We start from the raw sequence: 27,420 nt of genomic DNA on the forward strand, positions 1-27,420 counted from the left end.
ATTATAGGTGCAGCAATTTTGTTCATGCTCAGGGTACAACATGATATCTTTAACAGCATTATTATCCTGTAAAATAATGTTCCAAAACTCCCAGGACCCAAACCCATTTCATCAAATAAAGAATATCACTTTTAAGAATTTTTTAATTTGTTAAACCATAATAATTTTTAAATTTACAGCTGACTTCATGCGTTTCCATGTCGTGCGAAGGAGTACATTATTTTTCATAGACTTAATTATACTATGCTATCATTCTATTTGAGTGGCACGATGTTCAATTGAATCTCTTGTTATGGTTACAGCAAATTTGTTCGGTATTATGGATCACGATACCGATATTAGAGTTCAGTGCACACTCTAAAAAAATCCTCATCAAATTACTGTATAAAATACCGGCACTTGTAAAATCCATTCCATATATTCGTACTCATTTGTAAAATCCATTTTACCATAAAATCAATTTTTACTGTAAACAGTAATTTTTATTTAATTAGAAAGATTCAGAGATTTTATGGTAGCTATTACTGTAAAAAGAACGATATATCAGATTTTTAGTTCCATAACATGTTCTGGTAAAAATGGATTTTAAGGTGAAAAGTACCAGCACTAAGTGCAGACACTTTTTACCGCAATTTGATCGGGAATGTTTTAGTGTTGTACTAATTTTCCTAAAAATGTTTATATATTGTTTACTGTGCGCCTACTAGAACATCCTGTGCAAAAGTATTATTGAATGGATATTTTTGCGTTTTGCAGGTTCTTCTGCATTTAAAAATGGGCTGCGTCTTCTCCTTTTTCAAGACACTCACTTCTTACCATGGAAGTCACTTGACAGCTCATCAAGTGAGCCGACAGCGTCAACAACGTGCGAGAAAGGCTCAACAACCTTCTAGGGACAGTCCACCCCCAATGACTCCTTCTGAGAAAGATCCGGATAGGGTATCGGCAGCTCCTGTCATACCCTCCCTGAAGCCACCAGTCAAAGGAGGTCCTGGAGAAGAGGAAAGATTGCTCACTTTCAGCCCTCAGAAGCTCAAACTCGGCGATTGCGGAAAGCAATCCAGCTTTTCGAAGTCGAAGTTCAACACGTCTTTCACTAAGTCTTAGTTGTTTTTTTATCCAACCAGTCAAGTTATTCCAATCGTGATCAATGTTTTGGTGCAATTCAATGTCGTGAGAAAGCTTGTCTATTCATGTTAATGTCACGCTTAAGTGACCAGCTATGTTCTGTGAGGTGACAATGAGAAAATAATATTGAATGTTGTGTAGCGTTTGATTTAGTTAAGTTATGTTTGGCATTAAGTATTGTTTAAATGCAATATAATAACCCTTTTAACTCTTTGAGAACTAACTTAATATGTATTCCAAATCGTGTTTTAAAAATAAATAAACCAAATTGGAATTACTCAAAAAACTCATATGTCACAGTTTTGAAATTAGAGCACTTGTATAAATTTCGCCTATCACCTATTTTGAACAGTAATTTTATCCGATTCTCTTCATTTCCAAGCCAAATTAGGTGGAATTTTTTTTTTTTTAAAGTATTCAAATGGTTAGTTGATAATTTATTTCTTCTAACGGATTATTTACAAATTTGAAAAAGTGTTAGGGCATCAGTCTGAGATTCGCTCCAGAATGAAGATATGTTAGGAACAGAAGCATTTTTGCAATTTTAGTAATCAACTCAAATTATATCTGCTCAGTTTTGATCTCAGCTACAGATTAAATGGTTATTTGGGCTTTGATAACTAAAAAAATAATAATAATTGTTATCTTATAATCCAACAAGTCAAAAATATTTTTTTCGAAGTTTTTAGTCAACTTGAGCAAAACTGCAGATGAAATATCTACTAAAAACTTAACCCATTAAGCTTCACTGGCTAAAGAGTTTTCTCAGCAGAAGACAGTGCAAGTTCTAGGTTTTACGAAAAACATGCTTTTCCGTACACAACTCTGACAAAAACTCTCTTTTAGGTAATGCTTTATTCCATTGAGAGTAATAATCAGAAAATGACAAAAAATATTTTTTTTCAATTATAGCTATCGTAAGCAGGGGAGAAGTTTAGGTTCCTTAACGAACCATTCGCAAAAATTATTATCGTTAAAACGGACCCCTAACAATAATCTTTGTTAAAACGAACCCTCAATAATATTTTTTATCGTTAAAGCGGACCCTTCACAAAAAATTTAACTTAAAACGAACCATTCACAAAATAATTTACGTAAAATAAACTACTCACGAAACTTTTACTTAAGAAAAATGAGTCAGTGATATCTTTTATTCATAATTTTTAAACTGAAACTCCTTGAAAAACATATTCTTTGTGCTATTTTTCCTTTAAAAGAAACAGTTCCTTATTTTTACATAATTGTAAAATTATGTGAACAACTTCACGAAAACGGACTTAACACAAAAACCTGAGCTGAAAACTAATTTTTATGGCGTTTCTCAAAATCAGGACCCTTTCCCGACCAATATATATATATACATATATCAAATTGCAATCTAATTATACATTATATTGCAATTTAACAGAATAAAAATATATTTGAATGCAATTCTATTATATAAATTTTTTAAGTGAGTTAAAAACAGTATTTTGTTAGCTTTTTTATCTGCTGATACGAGCAGATTATTTTTTTTTCTTAATTTTAATCAACTTATTAAACGAAAATACCCTTTGACGCAGATGGGGCCCCGGTGTCCCTTTAATATATGTTTTTTCTGACGTTCTAATTGGAAGCAAAAATATATTTTGATATTTTTTAATAGTTATTAAAAAAATCTGATAGATTATTGGAATTATATTTGTGCTAAAATATAAAATTCAAATAAAAGTGATTTAAAATTTTTATTCATTCATATGGCAAAATTTATCTATAATTGATTTTGCAAATTAAAGAAAGTTCATTGATGAATTACTGTTTCTCTTTGATCTAAATAACCGCAAATAAGTGCAAATTTAAAAAATTATTGTTTGAAAATGAGCTTGCGTTTGGAAGATTTTACCTTTAACGCAGAAAAAAAACACCGGTGTTTTTAAGCTGTTTTTCATAACCATAAATTATTAAAATGATAAATATAATATTTTTCACTTTTTTCGACCAATATTAATACAAAATAATGAAAAAAGTTTGAAAAATATGTTTAATAAAAATTCGAAGTCAAAGAAAAATAGTGATATATATAATGATAAAAGAAAATTAGTAATGCGTGCTAAAATAATGATAATGATAAAAGAGAAATAGTAATGCCTTTTATTATCATATTTTCTTCATTTCTTCAATTTCGTTTAACGTTCGCTTAGTTGACATTTTTTTTATCTGGGCATATTCGTTGAGATAATCTTTTAAAATGATATTTGGTGACATTTCGAATTTCACTAAGTATTAAAGCACATTTAACTAACGTATAACATGTGTGCCACATTAGGTTTTGGATTTGTTTTCATCATGTTTAACGTTAAAAAATGTTTCTGTATGTGACCGTTAATAAATATGCATCAATATTAATATATATATTTCCAGGACGTATGCATATGCAATGATGTTACGCATGTTGTGTTACTATGTATATATTAATAGATTGTGCAAGCACTATAATACACTGTTAGAATTTTCATACCAAAATTACAGTCAAGTAACCGGCAGCAGTCTGCTCAATTAACCGTAAAGTTTACGGTAAGGAAAATTCCTACATTTACGGTTACTAGAATGGTTAAAAAAAACGCGAATACAAAACTATGCGGTTTTTTAACCATTTACAAGTAACATGGTTTTATAACAGTAAAAAAGAAATTTAACTGGACATTGGAGGTAGGATTTTCGTTAGGTAATGGGCATTGGAGTTAGTTTGCATTATATCAAATGAACGTAGAATCTGATTTAATTAGTTTACTTATCATAAGAGATGGGAAATATTAAACTTTTTTTAATTCTGCAGCTTTATGGTGCTGCCATCTATGTGTGAATGAAAGAATCATATTCTAATAACCCGAGATGTCGAATTGGGGAGTACAGGACATTGGGTACTCTTCAAGTGGTCAAGAGAATAGAGGAAATATTGTGATGTCAACGCAGGGACTCTAACCCCCGTTTGTCATAAGATTACCTGATTAGCCTTCTCAGATATAATGTGCACTCAGGAACTAAGTGGGCCTAATTGTTGCGATAAAAAGCTGGTCGTTTAACCGTATAAGGTAAAAGCAGTTAAAAAACGGTTTTCTCACAGTTAAAAGTTTAAATGCCCAGCTTATTGATGGTTATTTAACTGTTTTTTTCTTAATCAGGTAAAATAACAACTTAAATAAATTGTTATTTAACCTTTTTTTTCGAGAAATTTCTAACAGTGTACATACCTCAGTCTGTATTAAAAACGTACATATATGGTGCACCAAATTCCAGTTATAAATGTTAAATTATATAAAGGCAGCTATCTAAACAAAACATAGAGAATGATTATGTCAATTTTCTACATTTATATTTACCACGTGTGTTTTATGTTAATTCCTATCTATGCTTCGCTTCTCGATGTGGTATGCTCACTTTCTACCCATACGTCTTTCTAAGAGTCAATAAATTTTAGATCATGTGAGAAGATCACGTGTCAATTATAAGTCATAAAAAAAAGCCTTCAAAATTAGTGTAAACGAGACAATTTGTTTCGTTGTTTTTATTACGTTGCATAATTTTTTAGAATTGAAAAGGAAATGTTCGCATTAAAGTAAATTGCATCTTGCCCACTTTCTACCCGTTTATATTTATACTCTAGTCAATCTAATTTCAATAGATATCACGTTAGGAATTAAATATGCCAATAATTAGTCATGAACAAAAAATTTTACATTCTTCAAAATATAAATAATTTATCCGTTTATCTTGATTGTATTACACGGAGAGAAAAAACTGCCAAAATTACCATACTGTAAGGCAATGACATTGCTGGTAAAAAAGAAATTTAATTCTGTTAATAAAACCAAAGTATATGGTATTTAAACCATCCAATTAATACTTTTTCCGTTTATTTGGTAACGGTTTACTGGAAATTTAGTAAGCAACACGTAACTAAAAAGTGAATTTAACCAAATAAGTGATTTTTATGCCATTCTCTAAGAAATCATTATAAAAATTACATTTTGCCACATTTACTGAATTTTATCACATAATATAACACTACATTTTATGGTTAATTTAACCAAAATCAGTTTGGTGCTTCCTTAGAGTCAGAAACATAGTAAATTTTACCATATTCTGGTAGTTTTGACCACACTTTTTTCTCAGTGTAGATTCATTTTATAGTGTTCAAAGAAACGAAAAAGTTTACACTATTTAAATTACCTTCACACTTTCTACCCATTTATTTTTCTCTGTAAATAAATTTTATATCAGTCTATATTATATTAAAATTACGGCGTGCTAATATAAAACGTAAAAAGAAAATGCCGAAATCAATATATGGAAACAATTTACATTGTGATGTTAATTATTTCAAACAAATTTTATAGATTTAAAGGAGCAAAAAAATTTTATGCCTTTTTACGCACTTTCTACTCATTTTTAAGTCTATAACAGTAAGGTTTATTTCAATAGTTTTCATGTTAGAAGTACGACATGACGCTCATAAATCATCCACAGAAAATTTCTTATTCATAACAATAAAAACAATTTATTTAGTTTTCCTTATTATGTCAAATAACTCAGAAAGAATTGAAAGGAAAAATAATTTGTACATATTAGCTTCGTTCCGCTTCCTGCTTTTTAATCTTAAATCCTTAAAATCCTATTTTAGACATTTCAAACTCCAAAAAATGCAAAACAAACAAATATAAATTTTATTTATTTTCTAGCATTACAAACATTTTAAAAATACTCAATAGTAGCGTTTAACTTTGAATAAATTTGTTAAAGTTAAAATAAACCCATATAGAGTCAGAATAAATTATGAATTAGTAATAAATAAAACTGTAGAGATTATCTTTAAACAGTAATGCAGTTTGTCTGAAAAGTTAACTGTGGCAATTTATTTAGTTTTAGCTATGACAATTTACATTCTATCCAATTATTTGCTACGTGATTAATAAAAGGCAACTTTACATTCAACTCTCTTTGAAACAATCATTTAATGTTGTTTATTTGTATATAGAATCAAAATATTATATAATGCACAGGGCCTCAAAAAAAATTACCTCCCTAAATAACTTTTGATCTAATTATTGGATCTTCACGCTCAAGAACGCATTCGTAATGAATCGAATGACTTCAAATATGTTAATTAATTAGAGCAGATATTTTACGTTACGAAATCAGACACAAAAACCTACTTTCTTTGAATAAACATGCCTTTTATTTCAATGAATTCGGACTTCTGACTCCCAAAATATCCAATCTGGGAAATATGGTCTCCAAAGTTTTGTTAGGAGATCGATTCAAAGTATAGGCCCCTTAATATTAATTTTACTTTTTGTGTATTTTGCCATATACCAACTATAAAATTTGCTTGTACAAAAATATGCAAAAAAATAAATTTTAGTAAATATTTATTATTTTTAATTATTCTATTTAATTACAATTGAAACAATTTTGAATTGTAAAGTACATAATTTTTTGAAAAGTGTTAATCATTTTGACGAATGTAATTTTACATGGCAAATTACAAATTGCGGCAACCCCCTATATTCATAGTGAGAAATCTGAATTCATTGAAAAAAAAAAAATCTTTATTTAGAGGAAGTTTGCAATAGTCCCTTAAACCATTAAGTTTGAGGCCTAGAACGCGAAGATCCGATCATTAGATCAAAAGCTATTCAGGATGGTGTGGGTTTTTTTTCCGGCGCTCTGTACATTTATCGTTACTACAATCAGGGCTGCAGTACACTCTCAGGAAAAAAATGGTTTGATATTAAACCATAAAATCGGTACCTTAAACCATACTATCCTATAGATTGGCAGCAATCTTAGAAGGTTAGTATGAGCCCATTTAAACTTCAATAACAATAATTAGTTAACCTAACAATTTTAATAGGCTGCTTGGTTGACAAAAACTACTAGGTGACAAAAACTCTTCATCGGAGAAATTGGTTACACGGTAGAAAAATTCCGGATCAAATTACGATAAAAAATTACCGGTGCTCAGGTTGCCTGTACTTTTTACCGTAAAATCCGTTTTTGTCTGAACATGTTAAGGAACAAAATATCTGATATACTGTATATTTTTACATTAATAATTACCATTAAATCAGTTCAATTAAATAAATATTACATTATAATTACCGTAAAATCACTGAATCACTCTAATTAAATAAATATTGTAAAAATTATGATCGAATATTTCACCGAAAAAATGATTTTATTGTAAAATGTATCTGACGGTAAAAAGGGATTTAACTGTAAAAAAAAATTACGGAAGATGCACCCTAATTGCCAAAACTTTATACCGTAATTTGATCCGAAACTTTTTATAGTGTATCAACTATCTTGTGCAAAAAAACCCAGCTGCAGCCCTGGCTACGACACTTTCAAATTTTAAAATGTATTAAGTACGTTCATCTTTCAGAAAATATTCTAAATAGCACTATTCCAGTTATTGCTAGAATTTTATATTACACTGTTATTAATTACTTGAATCAAAATTGTAAATAAAACAAATGTGTTGACTATTTAAAATACCATAAAAAAGACATTATTTTTGGAAACATTGTAAAGGAAAGTTATATCATTTTAAATTACACTTTTTCGAAAAAAGTTTTTCTTTACTGTGATAGTAAACATATCAAAATTCTTTTTGAATATTTCTAGCACGGAAAATGTAAAGCACATAACATAAAATTACTTCCTTAAAAACAATTTGCTCTTGTAAATGTAACAAAAATCTATGTGTAGAGGATATGTCTGTTTTAATCATAATATTTCAGTTTTAATCATGATGTTTTAACCATTTCTGTTTTTATCATAAATGTTTATGATCTGTTCTATTTTTATCATCTCTAATTATCCGAGGTATTATTTATCATAAATGATCAATTATATTAGTTTTATCAACTATCGCAATTATTTTTTAAATCGTCTCATATTTTCTTTCATTAGTTTACACAAAGAATTATTTTAAATTAGTCAATCAAATTATTTTCGTACCTTTAAGGGAAACATGGGAGATTTTACCATACGGAAGGTTTTACTAGCCCAATCTTTTTTCTTTTTTTTAAACATTTATTTAGCTGATGAGCGTCAGACGGCAATATGCACGAAGAAAAAAATTATGGTAAAAATAACATACTGTATGGTAATGACATTTTTGATAAAAATAAATAAAAAAAAAAGATTAAAAAACATAATTCAGGCAATAAAAGCCAAAATAATGGTAGTTAAGTCATTCATTTGGTAGTTATTCAATCCGTACGGTAACTATTTGCCAGAAATTATTGTTTTCAAAATTATAGTTCTTACTATCCCACATGAAGTGAAAAATGCAAAACCGAGAAGTAAAACTAACCGAGTAAATGGTTTTTATGCCATGCTCTAAAATATCATTAAAAAGTTATTACATTTTATCTCATTTATCAAATTTTATCTCAAATTATAAAACCATATTTTTTTGTTAATTTCACCAAAATCATCACCAAAGCGCTTTGGTAAAAATTACTGAGCTTTTGGTTTTCCCGTAGAGCCGGAAATATGGTAAATCTTACCATATTCAGCTAATATTGACCATACTTTTTTTTCTGAGTGTGGCATCGAGCAGAATACCAATGTTATTTCTATCTATCAGCCATTTGCGAGTAATTCAAAAAGTATATTGCGTGTTAGGGGCTGTTCACAAATTATGTTACGTGAAGGGAAGGGGATCTTGAAATTGTGAAAATTTGTGACAAGAGAGGCGCTGTTAAAAAGAAGCGTGACATCTCACAATTTACCTAAAATAAAAAATATTTAAAAACAGCAGATCAAATATTTTTATATGGTTTGATTCCCTTTTTTTCAAAAAAATCTTTTCCAACAAAATAAGTACATATATATGCACTTTTAATGTTATTCAAGCAAATGCTAATTAAAAACGTAGTTAAGGCTTAAAAATAAATATGATCTATAATATATGTTTTGTTTCTGAAATATTTGCATATGTCTATGTAATACAGCGGGGCGTGTGACATGGAGTTTAAGTGACAAACATAGTGACAAAGGGAAGGAGGTAGTCTAAAATATTTTGAAAAGAGTGAGACATAATTTATGGACAACCGCTTATATAATTTTCATCAATCATTTTTTTGCACGCTTTTTTTTCCTGTACTGTTTGCCATCTTTCCTGTAATTATGTGTGGGGCAAATTTCTCCGGTGCTCTATGTTATGTCTATTGCTTGCTTTCCCTTTAATTTTTTTTTAAATGTCTAATAAGGGAGGCTCACCCCACCCCGTGTCAATCACGTATCCCTCTCAATCAAAAAGAGATGCAACAATGCCTTTTGCTTTGCAAGAATTGCAATGCAACAAGAGATGTAAAGAGATGGAAGAAAAATATAAACTTTGCAAAATATTAAGAAGACTAATAAACAAACAAAATGTTTACTAATAGAATCGTCATTTGTTAGTTATGTTTGCGGATAAAACCAAAATTCATTTTTCACTTTCTGTTCTGGGTTTGTTTTTTTTTTTCATCAGTAAATAAAAATTTGATTTTTTTTTTTTTTACAGTTTTTGCCTTTAAGATTAATTTAGACATTAAACTATTGCTGTACAAATTTTATTAATTGTTCTAAATATAACCTCAAAGACACCCTCCACTAAGAAGTTTTGATCCAGTTTGCACTCTCTTGACAAATCATTAATAAAAAATAATAATTTATAATTAAAATAAAAAATGAGAATATTAACAACCATATGACAACCATAATAAGCTATCAAGCACTGTTAACTTGGATATTTTATTATGTTTAAAGAAAATTAGAAAAATATTTTTGAAACAATTCCCACCTCGCATGTTTCCCCTACTATTTTATAATATTATTAAAAATATTAACTTGATACGCTACTAATTTGAGTGTTTTACACAATCAATTACAATCTCGCACTCTTAGTAAGAATTGCGCACATTTATAAGTAAGATTTTTTATTAATATTTAAAATTAATTAAAATTTGAGAGCAACTGTAACGTTTACATAAAGCGCAAAATAAAATTTTTGAACTCTTACCATATTTCATACATTTTAAAAACAAAAGATATTTAAATTTCGCTGCTTAGATTTGTAAAATTCTACAGCTTTTTTCTTTAAGATTTTTATATAACTTTTATCCCTTCCCGTCCACAAGCTTTATATGTCTATTTTTAACTATCGCAAATTCGTAAGTAACACATTTGATTTAAAAACCAGCTCAATCATTTATTGTTTGGTTAACTTTCCTCGAAAGTTTATTTAAAATGAATTTTTAAATTAATTTTTAATTTTTTTTAAATTGGAGACAAATCCGGACTATAGGGTGGGTGACTTAGAATTTCAAATTCGAATTTCAGATGAAGTTCATTTATTTTCTAAGATGTGTTTTATTTCTTCCTTATACAGGGTTTTCTATAAATACAATTATTCACACTTATAGAATCCTTGTCAAAAAATAAGTCAAAAAAGCATTTGAGTAATAAAAAAATATTAAAATGACTTTCGGTGCAGTAAAAGAATAGTTAAGCAAGGAAGAATATTTAGCTTTTTCGTTTCTTCCTTGCATAAATTACTATTTTTAACCTTCAATGTTTTTATTCATTTTTAGCAAGGATTTTTAAAATATAGATTAAAATAATATATATTTAATGGTTTCTTAACATATGCATTAAATATATATTATTAAACTTTGAATATACATATTTTAATTCAGAACATTTTGTACAGTTTTAGAAATTAGATAAATGTACCATTTTTTAACGAAAATTCAATCAATTTACATATATTTTTATTGTTATTTTTTCAGTTTTCATAAAACATTTATTATTTACATATTACATGATTTGAGGAAAACATACATTTCTGTCACAAATAAAAGTTTAAAAAAATTTTTTCATCTAAAATTAACGAGACTATAGTCTACTAATTTTTTTTTTCAAACTAAGCCCAACACAAAACCATTTTCTTTCATTAATTATGAATTATCACGAAAACTTAAACGTTTGTGATTATGAAAAGTATTTTAAAGTAACCATGGATCTCATTTTTTTTCTCAAAACATTAGCCCTACCTCAAAAGATTAAAAAAAATATTCTAAGAAATTTTTCAAAATGAATTATGCTAGTTTTTAAATCAAATGTGTGCTCAGTTATGAAATTCAACATCTGTTAACCACGTTGATTGAAATGTCATTCATACACACAAAATTATGGTGATTATTATTATGCTCAAATGTCTATATCAAAATTTTATAAAAACTTATATTTAGTCACTTTGTATTTTAATACAACTCTATTTTTGAAATGAATTGCTTACTCTTGTCTTCAATCAAGCCTTTTATGCACTTCTGTTTATCCAGCCATGTACATTTGCGCTTATAAATGTAAAATAAAATATATTATTTTATCCTGAATTATTTCGTTGCATTATTTGTTTGTGTTAATATATAGATAAGAAACTGTTATAAATATTTGAACCGATGAGTTCAAAAGCCGATCATCTCCAAGAAATCAAATTTTACAAGAGAGACAAAAAAAAAACTGAATAGTTGAGTATCAGCTTTATATATCGAGCTTTTTTTATTTTATTTTTATTATTAAAATATGACTTTACAAAATATTCTATTGAAAATGTGTGATAACATCACTCAATTTTTTAAACAAAATGTGTTTTTGACTAATTTTTGGGAAATATCATAAAACGAATATTATATTTAACAAGCGAAAATATCAATAATTTTTCAGTTAGAGATGGAATGAAGATTTTATTTGTCCTTAACTATACATATTCACAAATATTTGCGTAGATTTAGAAATTTTTTCGATTATGGCTATTTGTGCTGGAATCGCACATTGCAAGTTTCATCGATGACACGCCACGTGAAGATCAACTTGACCTTCTTACTTTAGCCAGGGCCGAAGCCGTAAATAATGTGTACGAAAAACATCTAGATAATAAGCGCAGATTCGATCTTCATCGTCGATCTCATTCATTTAAGACAGGAGATCTCGTCTTGTACGACTGGCCTAAACAAGGAGCTCATAAACTTTCTCCCATTTATAGAGGACCGTTTCTGATTGTTCGTCCAGTCGGGGCCGTATGCTACGAGATCAAGTCTATGGATCAAAGAAAGAATCTTTTGAAAGTTGTTCACGTACAACATCTTCGTCCATATCACATGCGAGATACGCCAGTCACCCAGGAAGAAGAGAGCTCGGAAGAAGAGGAAGAATCAGTTTCCGAATTACATCCAGTAGAAAACATCCAGGATTCTGAAAATTACCCGAACATCATATCGAGCCGCTACGATCTGCGACGCAATCGACGCCCGCCTGAAAGACTTATTAGACAAAATCTGTCCTAGAACCTTAATGTTTACGCTTCAATGTAAATATCTACATTTAGCATTGAGCGGGGCCGAATGTAAGGTTCGCATAAGTCTAATTTTATTATAGCAGATAATAGTTTAACTTTCATATAAAAAGGTGGCAACATTCAGAGATGTAAATAGAACGCTTCGCAAAAGCATATACATCGCTGTTATTATTTTTCATTAAATACTTTTATAAATTACTGTATTTACTTATTTACTGTATTGCATATTAATTAAATTCCTTGTCATTCAACTTTATCTTATACATAAGAGAATTTTGATAACACATTTTTCATATAATGCTCCAGCGACCAGCTTTTCAAACGAAGTATCACATTATTTGTAGCCACCTCTCCTTTATAAATCATAATTACTTTAATTCCTCTTTATTTTCTAGCGTATGCCCTTAAGAAAACTACTTTCTGAATCGCTCATAGTCGCATTAAAAGTAGTATCAAAAGAATAACAAGCCTCAACTAAATAATTAGTTGTTAGGTTATGCGAACAATTTCATAAGCAAACAACAGCTGCCATCTAGCGGTATATTTCTAAGCTTATTCCGAGAACAGGTCATCTCCTGGTTATGGAATGTTTTCGAACTAAATTGATATTTCACTACACAAAATATATTATACAATCAAACCCCATTATAGCGAATTCCCGGATATAGTGAACGAAATGTTCGTTCCTGTGCCATGCTATACACATATAATATTTTTTTTGTGGATATAGTGAACCAAAAGAAGTGAGGAAATTGGATATTATGAACTTTTTTCTGTCTTCAAATGATTTTTTTCTTCATTTTTTTAGTAATTTTGAAATTTCTACATAAAATACATATACCTATTTTCAAAACCATCTATCGCGTGGAATGTAGCCCATAAGTATTTTTTTCTTGTTTGCTTCTTCTATCTCAGTTTCCCATCCCTTAATAAAGGCCACCCCTAAATCTTTTGCACGCAAGACGAAGAATAATAAAAAATAAAAGTTGACTCATTTTTTGTTACTACATATTTTTGTATTTCTTTTTATGGGTCATTTATTTAAATAATGTGCAATAAAAGGGTTAATTAGTTTAAAAAAATTTAACAGTACGGAAATCGTGAACTACCTGTTACAGTGAATTAGAATGTTGGTCCTTTGAAGGTTCACTATAGCGGGGTTTGACTGTAGTAAGTTAGAGGATATGATTTATTTTTGTATCCAAAATATCTATTTATGTCAGCTAAACTTACAAATGCAATTATCTCAATTTTGAAAAAAAAAATGGAGATGATCGGTTTTAAAACTTTTCGGTTCATTTTAAATAGTCAAACATCTTGTTAAACAAAAATGCGTATCAGAAAATCTGCTACATAAGCTGCTACAAAAATTGGCACGTTTAACGATTGTATTTGAAAAAAGATATTGATAATAATCTGTAGGTAGTGAACATATCCCCGGGCTTGACTTTAGACTGATTTCATAAAAAAAGTTTGGATTTTTTAAAATACCCATATGCTACACTTTTATGAAGAAAACTTTCTTAAAAATATTTAATTTTATCCATGACTCACTAAATCAATACCATAAACGCAAGTGTAGACATTATATTATTGTTTTTAATAAACTTAGAATATGCTAAGCAGCTGCAGCTCTCCTATTTTAGAATGATAGCTTTGAACTTTTAATATCACATTTCCATGCCAATGTTCCAGAATTTTATTAATTGATTGTTTTAATTTGGTTAAACTGATGGACACTACATAAATTTTTTATATATCATGGAAATGTTTTGTTTCAAACTTAACTCACTCCCTAACGTTAATTTAATTTTTACGTATTTCGCCATATCTCGAGAACTTTGTAAGTGAATTGAAAAGTTTTTAAACACAATTATAAAATTCGTTTTTTCCAAAGATAATTACAAGCAAAAAATAAATTTAAGAAAATATTTACTATTTTTATTATTATATTATTCAATAACAGTCGAAAAACTTTTGACTCGTAAGGTATATCAATTTTTACATAATTTTAAAGTATCTAATTTTACGTAGAAAAATACAAAGTTTGAGCGAAATCGAGTGAATAGGTCATAAGATATCTAATTTTAAATATACGACTTTTTTTAAACATTCGATTTCTCGGAAACTATTTAACCAATTTCTCAAACATTTTCTATTTTGTCATATAAAATGAGATACTTTAAAATTATGTAAAAAATTTTATACCTTATAATTCAATTTTTTCAGACTGTTACTAAATAAAGTATTAAAATTTTAAATCTTTACTAAAAGTCATTTTTTACACGGATTTATCTTTGAATAAATAAATTTTTATAACTGTGTAAGAAGATTTTTCAATTCTCTTTAAAAGTTCGCAAAATACGCAAAAAATTAAATTAACATTAGGAGGACCAAACTTTAGAGACGATATTTCCAAATTGCGGCTGTCTATTCAGAGAAAGTATGTTTTTGCGTCTAAATTCGGATCTTAAAATATCGTCTGGAGCAATTAATTCACACATTTGAGGACACCACTTAGAACCATTAAGATCGACTCCTAGAACGAGAAGATCCGATCATTAGATCAAAAGTTATTCAGGGTGGTCTTTTTTTTTGCGCACTGTACACCACACATTGTGTACTCATCTTGTTTTTGATTAAAACACTTCGATTTTGGTATGGCTATACTTTTAATGCCAAAACTGAACCTAAGCATTAAATTACGCTTAATATTGTAACTTAATTTGTGTCCTACATTTTTTCACACTAACTATTAGGATATAAACACTTACGGTTGACTCTTAAGTCAAAAATCATTCTAAATTTTATGAAATAAGGTTTTCTTGGACATCAATGAACCACAAAGATATATTATATACACATACAAATTAGCAAATACATACTAATGAAATGTCTGAAAAAAATTAAATATTTTGAGTGAAAACTGAAGATCATCTAGTATTCGGATCAAAATACATCGATTTAGATATATCATTACTTTTAGGAACATTAACCCTTTGCTTACGGTGTTCCATGTTGTACCATCACCTGTGGTCCACACGTTGTACCAGCAGTAACCAAAAGGTTAATCGTTATAAATAGAACTTTGTTGAGAAAATTATAAAGAATTATAATAGCAAGACAGCTTCAAATCAATAATAGTAGTTCTAAATGTGTATAAATCTAAATGAAGTTTAGCTGAAATTCTGTATAGTTTCATGAAAGATACCAAATGTCAGAAAAGTGTTTTGAACATTAATGAAAAAAATAAAGTGATTCAACAAAAAATTACACAGATTTTTAATTCCTTATTTACATACCAATAACACAAATAGAAACACACACACAAATTATTTCCACAAATCAGAACATAATGAAATATGGCTCAACAAAAAATACGCAAGATGGTATAAAATACTACAAGTCGCAGCATACATTTATAACTTAAATATAACATAACTTTTTACAAGAATTAAGCTATCTGGTCTATAAACAGACACGCAAGGATGGCATTGTAATTAAAAATGGCTGAAGCCAACATATTTAGGCTAAAAAAGAATTTTCGTTAAAAAAAGCGAAAGGCATTTCAATTGAAATGGCCCTAATCTTAGATTTTAGCAAAGTTTAGAATATATAAAACATTGCAAGTTGTACATTTTTAAGGAAATTCAGCTTTAAAATAAATATGTATAAATAGCAACATTACACATGTGAGTCTCTATCTGATTCTCGCACGGTATCCAATTTTAAATACCCGGATATTCGTTTGGAACGTTGAGTCTTAACATGAGGACTAAGAACAGCCTGAAAAAGAAAAATAATTAGCATTATCTAAAAATTCAAGCCATCAAAATAATCAAAATAGAAGTAACGTTAAAATTAAGAGAATTAGCATCATTTAGAACATTAAAGTTGTCAAAACTAAGATTAGAATTATGAAAATTTACATTATTTAGAGTGTTTCCCAATTTACATTATTGAGAGTATTTTGTGCACCCTTTCTAAATTTTTCATAATGCTGTGTACCACTATTAAAAAATAAATGTATCTTTTACTATAAAAATATTACACAAAAGTTAAAAATCACAACTGGTTGTTGACGCCACTAGTTATTAACTGTTAACTCTGAAAAAAATGGCCAACAGAAAAATACGTAATCTTAAATTTTTATGGCTAGCTTTGTTTTATATTTTTTTTTTTTTAAATTTTCGTTTGTTGCAAAATATTTCGCATAAGAACGCGTACCCCCACTAAACTGTTCCCTTACCCCTGGGGGTACGCGTACCACACTTTGGAAAACACTCATTTAGAACATAGAAATTTTAAAAAATATTATTAGAATAGTAGATTTAAAAGAACTGTTGGAATTAACATAAGAATTATTAGTAATAACTATAGAATTAATATTAAAATTTCAGGAGTTAACCTTAGAATTAAATTAACAATAGAATTATTAGCAGGGGTCTGTCCAGACATTTTGTGAAAGGTCCGTTTTTCGTGAAATTGTGAAAAAATTACTTACATTCTTTCAACCAGGGTCCGCTTTTATGAATTTGTGCAAATAGGGTCCGTTATTGAAAAAAAAAACTTTTTCAAGGAGTTTTTAAATTGTAAAGACATACAAGATTATGCTCAACACTGTAAAATTATAATTAAAAAAATTAAATTTTCAAAAATAAACAACAATTGCTGCTTCTAAATTAGAGATGCAACATACAAATATTTGGTATTTATCTTATACTGCTGAACGCAGAATATTCATTTCGAGCGAATAATGGAAGAATCGTCTACCGAAAACAAAACTTAATTCGTTTACCTCCATCTTTCTTGTTTTCTGCCCTGGAAAGGGTTTATTCGATTAACAAAATAATAATGAAGATAAACAAATTGGGAAAGGTCCGATTAAAAGAAGAATCATTTTGTGAAGGGTCCGTTTTTAAGTTAAAATATTTTGTGAAGGGTCCGTTTTTATGAAAAGATATTTTGTGAAGGGTCCGTTAACGGACCCAAATTTCTTCTAAACAGACCCCTGATTAGTACTAACTATAGAATTAATATTAGAATTTTAGGAATTAATCTTAAAATTAATAATTAAGACTAACCTTAGAATCCCTAGAATCAACATTAGAATTGATTAAAATTAATACTAGAATGATTACTAGTATTTGAAAATTTCTAAAAAGACACTTAATGGAATCTCCTAATTAACACTGTGAAAACAACACAAAATTTTCCTTTTTAAACCTCAAAAAATCTCCACGCCTTTTTAGGTTCTATGACTTTTATTATTTATTCTTAGATGTATATTTATGCTGCTGGAAATAAATAACAAAGTTATAAATTAATATCTAATAAGATTTGTGGATTTTGCAGAAGTCTAAAATTTAAAAAAACGCGATATTGACACTTCTGTCAAATTCGTATTAAAGTGCATGTATTCATATTTTCCTTTAGAACATCAGTAAAAAACATTTACTATTCAATTTAAGTGAAGGTTCAGAGAATTGTTTGTTCTTATAGTACCGAAACGGCTGACTCTCCCTCGAAATAATAAATTTGTATTCTTATTTTGTTTCTTCGCTATTTTATTTTTAAAAAAACCATTTAATAGAAATGTATATTGTCCGCTATTTTATTTTTAAACTTGCTTCCAAAGCTTGTCCCCAAAGCAACCTATTTCTGCTGAATAATTGTCAATATAAAATAAGTCATGTTATGCCCTTTTCTTTTCGAAAAAAATAGCATTGTATGAAAAACATTAGCGTTAATATGAGAAAGAAAAAATTCTTTAAATTGCAATTTTTCGAAAAATCATTTTCAAATTTAACCTTTTGATTGTAAACTAAATAAAGCATTTCTCAATAATAAAAAAAATTGTTTTATAATTTGCAAATCTATTTTCGGTTTGAATGTTTCTTTCCTAAAATCACTCAACTCGGCTCTTCCCCGTTTGACCTGCATTTCTCAGAATTATTTCGTGAACTGAAGTTTAATGATTTTTTAAGTACTCCTAATATTAAAATCATGGGGTCTGCTTTCTTTCCAGTTTTATTCCCAGCTGGTTGTATCTTCGTTTCTCACTCTCTTATCAACCCTTAGCAATCTCTGAACTTATTTTAGTTTTGCCCCATTTGCTCATTTTTTGCCATGGCAATTCTTATTTCAGCTCGATTCCTGAGATATTTTTTCATTGTAGTTCATTCTGTGTCTTTGCACTATTGATAGTTGATGCAGTACCCCCTGTTCTTTTAACTATTACGTGTTGCATATAGCTTCATTTGGGAATTAATTCGCAATATCATGACAGTCAACCACAGCACAAACAATAAAAACCAATAAACAAGCAAAAGTGAACAATAAGCAAGTACAAGTTAGCTATGAACAATTAAAAGTGAATAATACAGAATTAAAAGTGAACAATAAACAATTAAGACTGAACGTTGAGCAATTATAAGTAAGCATTTAAACATTTAAAAATTGAACAATAAACCACTAAAAGAGAACAAGAAACAATTAAAATTGAACGTTAAACAATTAAAATTAAGTAATAAATAATTAAATGTGAACAATAAACAATTTAAAATTTGAAAAGGAGCAATAAATGTTAACTATAGCACTTTTATACGATGTGCTTGATTCTTTTTGCTGCAACATATCTTCGCTCTTTGGCCATTTATTTTGAAACAATTCTTACAGAAAATAGAAAGATAAAATTTCCTTCTGTTATGACAATTTAAGTTTGCAATATTAGCCTCATAAGGCTGGTTTATGGATACTTAAAATTTTATAGGAAGTTTTAATATACTCTAAAATCTGATGATTCAAACTAACCAAATTAAGGCTGTTGACTCATGATAGAAAAAATACTGCATTTACATTATTCTATAAGAAATATGTTTCAAATAGCTTTCATGTTAATATTTAAAAAAGACTACATTGAAGATTAGTATGATAAAAATAGCTTGCGCATAAATATGATAAAATGGGCTCAAACATTAAGGTGGTAACTTACACATAAGTATAATAAAAATAACCAGCGCATTAATAAGATAAAACGAGCTTAAATATTAATGTGGTAACTTACACATTAGTATGATAAAAATAGCATGCCCATTAATGGGTCGAAATCAGCTTATACGTTTATATGTTAATTTATACATTAGTGTGATATATAAGAACAGGATGCTCATTTATATGCCAAAAACAGCGTACTCATGACTATTGCTCTAAAATAAACAATTTAACCTAAAATTACTGAGAAAAAAAGTATGGTCAAAACTACCAGAATATGGTAATATTTACCGTGTTTTTGGCTCTCTGGGAAAACTAATAAACTCGGTAATTTTTACCTCAGCGCTTTGGTAATGATTTTGGTAAAATTATTAATAAAATATTAGTGTTTAATAAGTTATAAAATTTGGTAACTGTGGTAATTTTATAATGATACCTTAGAATATGATATAAAAGCAATTTATTCGGTTAAATTTGCTTTTCAGTTTTGTACTTTTTACTGAAAGTGCTGTAACAAAAACTATAACGTTGAAAACTCGATTTTCCTATGAATCGTTACCATATGAATGGAAAAATTACCAAATAAATAATTTAAATATCGTATTTTGGTTTTATTAGCCAGAATTATGGTTTTTTTCTACCAGAAATGTCGCAGAAATGTTGCACTGTCAAAATTGCTTTTGAAATGCTTTTTTTTTTAAATAAATACATAAAATTAAACTGAAAATTAAAACAGAATTTGAAAAGAATACGCTATACGGCAAATTCTCCAATTATTTCTACAATTTTTAATTTGAACTTTTATTTTAAAATTAAGTAATGTAAGACAAGGCAGTTAGGGTTACAAAATATTCAACAAAAAGCATCGACGAGTTTTTCAATTTTTACTACTTATTATAGTATCTTTTTATTAAAAATGAAGGCAGCATATTCCCTTTGCTCTGACATTAGGAAAAAACAGCCTAAAGCTACTAAACCAGTTTAAATCAGAAAAAAAAAAATTGTGAATTTTCGGTTATTTTTCCCCATCAAAAACATGAAATTCTACGGAACGTCAAAGACGTTATATTTTTTTCCTTTGCAGACTATAAAATTAATGAGTACAATGACGTTGAATGTTCAGTTTCTTCAATAAAGCTTAAATAAAAAAAAATAAAAATCTTTCAGTAGAATTATCATACATTAACCTTAACACTTTTTTATAAACTAAATGGTAAAAAAAGGAATGAAAAGAAATTTATTATTCAATTGAAGGCAAATTTTTCGGCACTTTTATACGAATTATTATTTCAAGACTGTGTTTTCTTTATAGACTAAAAAATTAGTGTTATAACATTGAAAATTTAATTTATTTAATTAATATAAAAAATATATAACTTTCTTACAAATAAAAGAATCATATTAAGTTAGAACAGATAAGCTTTAAACTTTTTTTGTATCTAAATTATAAGGAGATGAATTATAAATCAAAAAAATTATTTTTCAATTTTCGTAAGAGAAATTTTTGCTAATGTTACATAATATTTCATATTAAGAATGTTTTTTGTCGACTAAAAAAATATTATTATAATATTGAGAGTTTGGCTCCTTCAGTTTCAATTATTATTAAAAAAAAAGAGGAAGAAAAACTAAATGTCTCTTACGAGAGACAAACAAAAGAAGTTTGTTAAATTAGTTTATATTAACCTTTAAAATCTTTTAATAAAATTGCAAAAGTAGATTAATAAAAATTGAAACAAATTTATTTTACAATAATGTTTTTGCAAATGTTAAGGTTATTTTAAGATTGTTTTTAAATTGTAGACTATGAAAAAAGGAGTTCAATGTCTTTCAAAATTCAGTTTTCACAATTATTCTCAAATATAAAAAAAACTGAAAATTTCATACAAAATAGCATATATTTACTTTTAAACCTGTTTTACAACTTAATATAAGAAATTGAAAATAAATTAAAAAATTCATGTTACTTAATTTGAAATAAAAAAAAGAAAGAAAGTAACTTAATTAATTTGAATAAAGCTTTTGCTGTTATCGACCCCAGACACTTTATGAACTTTAAGCCAATGAGGTAGAAATATATGACAAAAATGTACATTTTTGCCACAAATATTCTAAGAAAGTTGGAACCAATTTGCAGTGATTTTCTTTTTTAATTTCAACATAGTTAATTAAAATTTGGTAATGCATTTCCTAACCTGATGTCTGGTTTCGATAACATTTTTGAAAAGTTTTTCATATAAACGTAACGTTGCATTTAGTAGTTAAATTTCATTTTATTTTGTGAGGGGTCTCATTAAGCGGTAACACAAAGTAATAAAAAACATTACAATTAAATGGTATATTTCTTATTATCCTTGTTAAAAAAAGTTATCACTAAGGACAACATGCACAGTTCCAGATAAAGAATAATTTTTTAAAAATAAATAAAGTTTTCTGCTTCAAATAATTCTCTTTTAGCTTATAGAATCACTTGAAAATATGTGAAGCAGATCCTTTACACAAATTATATTAAAGATAATTTTTGAAGCCGTAAAATGAGGAGCAAAAACTTACTCATTTTGTTTCTATACAGATTTTGCTTTCGTCTATAGTTTAAAACAATTTTAGACGCCTCAAACAATTAATTATTATTTACAAAAAAAGTTCCTCGAGAAATACATAAGATCCGGGGTCTCAAAACTACATCTTACTACAAAGTTTATAAGAATTTTAAAAAAAATTAGAAAAAAATAATAACAGGTAAATTTAAAAACCATAACAACTAATGAGGTAGGTAGTTGGAAAAATATCACAATACTCAAAATGCCTCATCAGAAAAGAAGCATGAAGTTCAACATACCTTAAAAATGTTTTCAATAGTCCCAAATCCATTAAAATTAAGCAATAACACCGATTTTTTTTGTCGCATTTATACAAATACTTGATCTCGTTTGATTCGGATTCTAGATTTCAAATCTGAAATTATATTTTTGATCCTGGCGCTGCAATTTTTTTTAAAAATTACATTTTTAGTCTATTTTTTGTCGAAATGTACAAGTTTAAAAACGTTATACATAACAGATGATCGGGTAAGTGTTACGACGAACTTCTAGGGGACTTCATCAAAATTTAAATTGTATTGGAACCCATACACGGAAATGTGACTAGTAGCGCTTCCCCATTATGACCTGTTCAGAAATACACGAATAAACAGCTCATAATAGGGAAGCGTTCCTAGCCACGTATGACGACATTTCCAGGCATGGGTTCCTATGCAATTTTAATTCTCATGATGTTTCCTAACTCCCACTGAAGTTTCTCGCGACATTAACGCACTCCCTGTTATATATAACGTTTTTAAAATTAGAAACGGAGCACGAAGAAACAGTTCAAAATATGAAGTATCCCTAGCGGCGTTTGACGGCATTCCCATTGATTAAATGGAAATGCCGTCAGTTTTAATCCTAATGTTGCAGTTTTAGTCCTAATGTTATGCTTCGCTGTACCATTTACACGGCCTCCTGTTATATATAACGTTTTTAAACTTATCAAACATTTAGGCAAAAAATAGACAAAAAATGCCATTTTAAAAAAATCTGTACCTTGTAGAGAGAAACAGGAGATTTGAAATCAGTGATACGGAAATATCCAAGATCTGATTTTTAAAAAATCTCATGCAACAGAAACCAAGAAAAAAAAAAGTTGTTTCCCATAATCAAAAAATGATTTTTAAATTTGTAAAAAGGGAGATAACCTCTTCTTTCTCATTTAAATAATACCTTTGCTGGCTGAATCTTAGATCCCTACATATCAGTGTGAATAAAAAATTTGTAGATGCCCCAGCATATGATGATTAATCAAACATTCTTTATTTGTACAATGCATTACGTTGTATTTTAAATTTAAGAGTTCAGCAAAGGATTAAATGTACGAACTTTAAACTAATAAGCCTATAATCTCCATTCAAATAACTTTAACCCTACTTCCAAAGCTTCAATTATGTGTAAAAAAAAAAAAATAGCACCCTAGAATATGCAAATAACGCTATTCAAAAGAGGCTCATCACTCAGTGAGAAAACATAGCCTACGTCATCTCAGTTTTATTTGATTGTTACTCAACCAGTTCGAAAACTCTCGCCTCTTGTGCCTAAGACATTTTAAATCAAGCGGAAACGAGAAGCTTTTTTTTTTATTTTGTTATTTATCTTGACAAGAGAGGATTTTTGATGAATGAGGAAAGTTTGAGGACTTACCTGCTGCGTAAGTCTCGTGTCCTTGAACTTGTATTTCTTGTAATACAAAACAATGGATTCGAGGTAAGGAAAGGGAAAATCGTTGAAGTAGAACAAATCGTTTAACTTTACGATCGAATGATGGACAACCTCTCCACTGGTTGTTCTGAAATATTAAGAAAGTGAAAATTCTAAATTAATATTTCGGTAAACAAAGATATTTTTAAAATTACTCGTAGCTTATTGAGAGGACGCCATACAGTGGAAGAAAGTTTTCGTCGCAAATTTTCTTTCTCCTCTTTTACTAATTTAAAATTTAAAAGAAAGTAAAAGAAAGTTCAGGCAAATCTAGAAGTTATGAGGTTTCAATCGCTGAAAAAAATACTTCAAAATACATAATTCATAATTCTCTCCGGGATTTCGAAGCGTTATAATAGTAAAAAAACGAAGACGAATATGGCAAAAAAGAACATATGAAATTATTCCGAAAGTATTCAAGTTTTAATTTGAGCAGTTGCCGGTAGATGGCAGTAACATGTATCACTGAAGCCAGTTATAGTAATGAAAAATGGCTTTTACAGGCGGAGGGAATTATGAATAACCATATCAAACAGATTATTAGAAGAGAACTTCTCCGTTGCGGAAATCTAAATCAAAATATCACAATTTGCTTCCATTTGTATATTTTAAAAGTTTCTTTTCAGCATTTAAAACATCATGTCTTACTCTAGGTTTGTCTGAACTCACTTTTTCTACACTTTAAATTTTAAATTAGTAATAAAGGAGAAAGAGAATTTGCGACGAAAATTTTCTCCCGCAGTATGGCGTCCTCCTAAAAGAAATTTTTTTTAAGGATTAAGTCTGTGTCAGTATCCCGCCAGGCGGGTTTTAATGCGCATGCAACTGTAAATACCCGAACTAAGCGTTTTGCTTATGCCGACCAGGTGGCCGAGTGGTTAGCGTGTCTGACTGCGGAGCCGATGGTTGTGGGTTCGAATCCCGCTCAGGGCATGGATGTCTCTTTCTCTCTGTGTTCTATGTCCTTTCTCCTTTGNTCAGTCCACTGCGGGACCGATCTGTGGATGAATGAATGGATGTATGAATGGGTTCGCCCTATAAACGGGTGCGACGTATGGTGCGGCAGAAGTCGAATTCTTGGTCATAGATGGCGCCACTGGAAAACAAGAAACACACACGCTGCCTTAAATTAACACGGTACGTACGTTAACAACAACAACAAAAGAAAGTTCAGGCAAATCTAGAAGTTATGAGGTTTCAATTGTTGAAAAAAATACTTCAAAATATTAAAATGCAAACAAAAACTTCTCCGTTGCGAAAATCTAAGTTATCATCTCACAATTTGTTTTCATTTGTATATTTTGAAAGTTTCTTATCAGTATTTGAAACTTCATAGATTACTCTAGGTTTGTTTGAACTCTCTTTTTCTACACTATAAATTTCAAATTAGTAATGAAGGTTAAAGAGAATTTGCGACCAAAATTTTCTTCCGCTGTATGGCATCCTCTTGAAGCAATTATTTAAAAGGATCAAGTCTGTGTCAGTGTCTCACCAGGAGGGGTTTAATGCACATGCGACTGTAAATAGCCGAACTAACCGTTTTGCCTATTCCTTTTTCGAATTACTAGTAAAATAACTAAGTGCTTAGTAGTTTCTGTAATTTCGCAGTCTAACTATGGTAGTGAGATTAAATGGAAATAAAGTTTATTCCAATTATGTATTGCAACTTGCAGAGTGGAAACGCGTTTTTGCTACACTTGTAACACGCGTTTTGCTGCACGTAAATAACCAACTCATACATAATATTAATTTCAAGATATACAATAACACAAATGAATGGAATCAATGAATGAGAAACTCAATGAATCTGTGAACAAATGAACCATCAGATTGAAGAATCATTGCTTTGCTGTTTCAAAAATTTACTGATTTATTCATTCTTTGGTTTGCTCTCTCATGGAATTAATGAATACTTTGACTCTCTCATTCATCGATTAGCTGATATACCCATTAAGTGATTATGTTGATTTATCTATTTGCTCGTTAATTTGTTTGTTGACTTGTTAATTCACTCCTTCTGTCATTGGCTGGTTGATTCACTCATTCCTTCGTTCGCTAATTCATCCGTTCACTGATTTGTTGATTTCATGATCCGCTGATTCGTTGTTTTGTTCATCCGCGGATTAACTTGTTTTCTTATGCACTGATTCGCTCTTTGACTCTGTGCTATTTGATTACTCGCTTTATGCGAGAAAAAGAATTAACTATAAATTGCAGCAAATAAACAAAATAAAATTTTAAAACAAATCTTTTTAAGTTCCATATTACGAACACAAAATTATTGGTGCCCCGGCTCTTGACATGTTTACTGGGAATTGCGTTTGGAAATGGATTTCGGTTATTTAAGGTAACGCGACACATCTGTCCCGCAGTGGACTGATCGTAAAGACACGGTTCCCAGTTGAACACCAAAGTCAAGCATCACTGGCTGTGATCAGTAAGCGGGTGGGTGACCACTTTGATCAGCCTACGTAGGGATCGAGGGTGCGCAGTATCGGTCATCGTTAAACTGTTCCACCGTAAAGTGCTCGACTTCGCACGCAGGTCGTCAGGCTACCAAAGCGGAAGAGCCATCCTCTCTGCAGAGGACTAAAATTGTGATGTCATGCCTTAGGATCATCCTCGGGGATGCTTCCCAGATCGTCGCCAATAGCCCATCATGCAGATTTAGTACGATGTAAATAAAAAACATACCTTGTATAAACACGAAACATCTAAATTTCAAAAAGCTGAATTGTTTATTATTAATACTATTATGAAATAAGTTAGATATCAAGCTCTCTCTATAGCTTTTAAGCAAAAGTTGAAACATTGAATGAAATAGAATTAAAAAAATTTGGAATAATCAAAACATAAATTAAGATCTCTTGATATCAGCGTAAACATAAAGAATTAAATACTGGAAATTATTACAAATAAAATTCGGATAATCCATTTTTTTCATTTATTTACGAAATACAATAAAAATACATTTATTTTTTAAAAAAAAACTTCGTACAGGTTCCTAAATTCTTTTAAACAACTTGCATTCTTTTTTCTACGCACGTTCAGTTATTCATCAAGAAGTGGACGGCATAATGTAAAATCTATTCAATATCGTTCACAAGTTAAAGTAAATAAAGTATTTAAAAATCCTAAATTGAGAGGACGCAATTTTAAAAACTTATAATTACACTGGTGAGCAAATTTTTTGAAAATACTTGATCTTACTTAATTTAGGTGTGGGGTTTTCAAATCTGCAGTCAATTTTGGTCTTAAAGCTACAAATTTTTTTAAATGACATTTTTAGTCAATTTTTTGTCGGAATGTATAGGTTTAAAAACGTTATATATAACAAGGGTTGTTCAAATGCAGTGAGAAACTTCTAGGGGAGTTAGGACGCATCATCAGAATCAAAACAGAAGAGAAATCAATGGCCGGAAACGTCGTTGTACGCAACTAGGGGCGCTTCCCCATTATGACCTGTTCAGAAGTACACGTATAAACAGTTCATAATAGGGAAGAGCTCCTAACCCTTACAACGACATCTCCAAGCATGAGTTCCTATGCAGTTTTAATTCTCATTATGTTCCTTAACTCCCATAGAAGTTTCTCGCAATATTCACGCAATCCCATATA

At 29.2% G+C, this 27,420-nt stretch overlaps 1 protein-coding gene and 1 long non-coding RNA gene across 2 annotated transcripts in view; one reads left to right on the forward strand and one right to left on the reverse strand.

The window, feature by feature from the left end:
• The window catches only part of LOC139425126 (uncharacterized), a 61,402-nt gene extending 49,844 nt beyond the window's left edge, over positions 1–11,558 (forward strand). The window contains exon 2 of the long non-coding RNA XR_011636355.1: positions 757–11,558. This is a non-coding gene — a long non-coding RNA (uncharacterized lncRNA). The remainder of the gene's footprint in view (positions 1–756) is intronic.
• Positions 11,559–15,778: 4,220 nt separating this feature from the next.
• Positions 15,779–27,420, reverse strand: part of LOC107449921 (uncharacterized) — a 41,837-nt gene continuing 30,195 nt past the window's right edge. Inside the window, exons 3-4 of the mRNA XM_043049314.2 lie at positions 23,746–23,890; positions 15,779–16,306 (exon numbers count right to left, since the gene is read on the reverse strand). Coding sequence (XP_042905248.1) covers positions 16,205–16,306; positions 23,746–23,890 — 247 coding nt within the window. The 3' untranslated portion in view covers positions 15,779–16,204. The remainder of the gene's footprint in view (positions 16,307–23,745; positions 23,891–27,420) is intronic.

The sequence above is a fragment of the Parasteatoda tepidariorum genome, chromosome 3 (genome assembly GCF_043381705.1).
Source record: "Parasteatoda tepidariorum isolate YZ-2023 chromosome 3, CAS_Ptep_4.0, whole genome shotgun sequence".
NCBI lineage: Eukaryota > Metazoa > Arthropoda > Arachnida > Araneae > Theridiidae > Parasteatoda > Parasteatoda tepidariorum.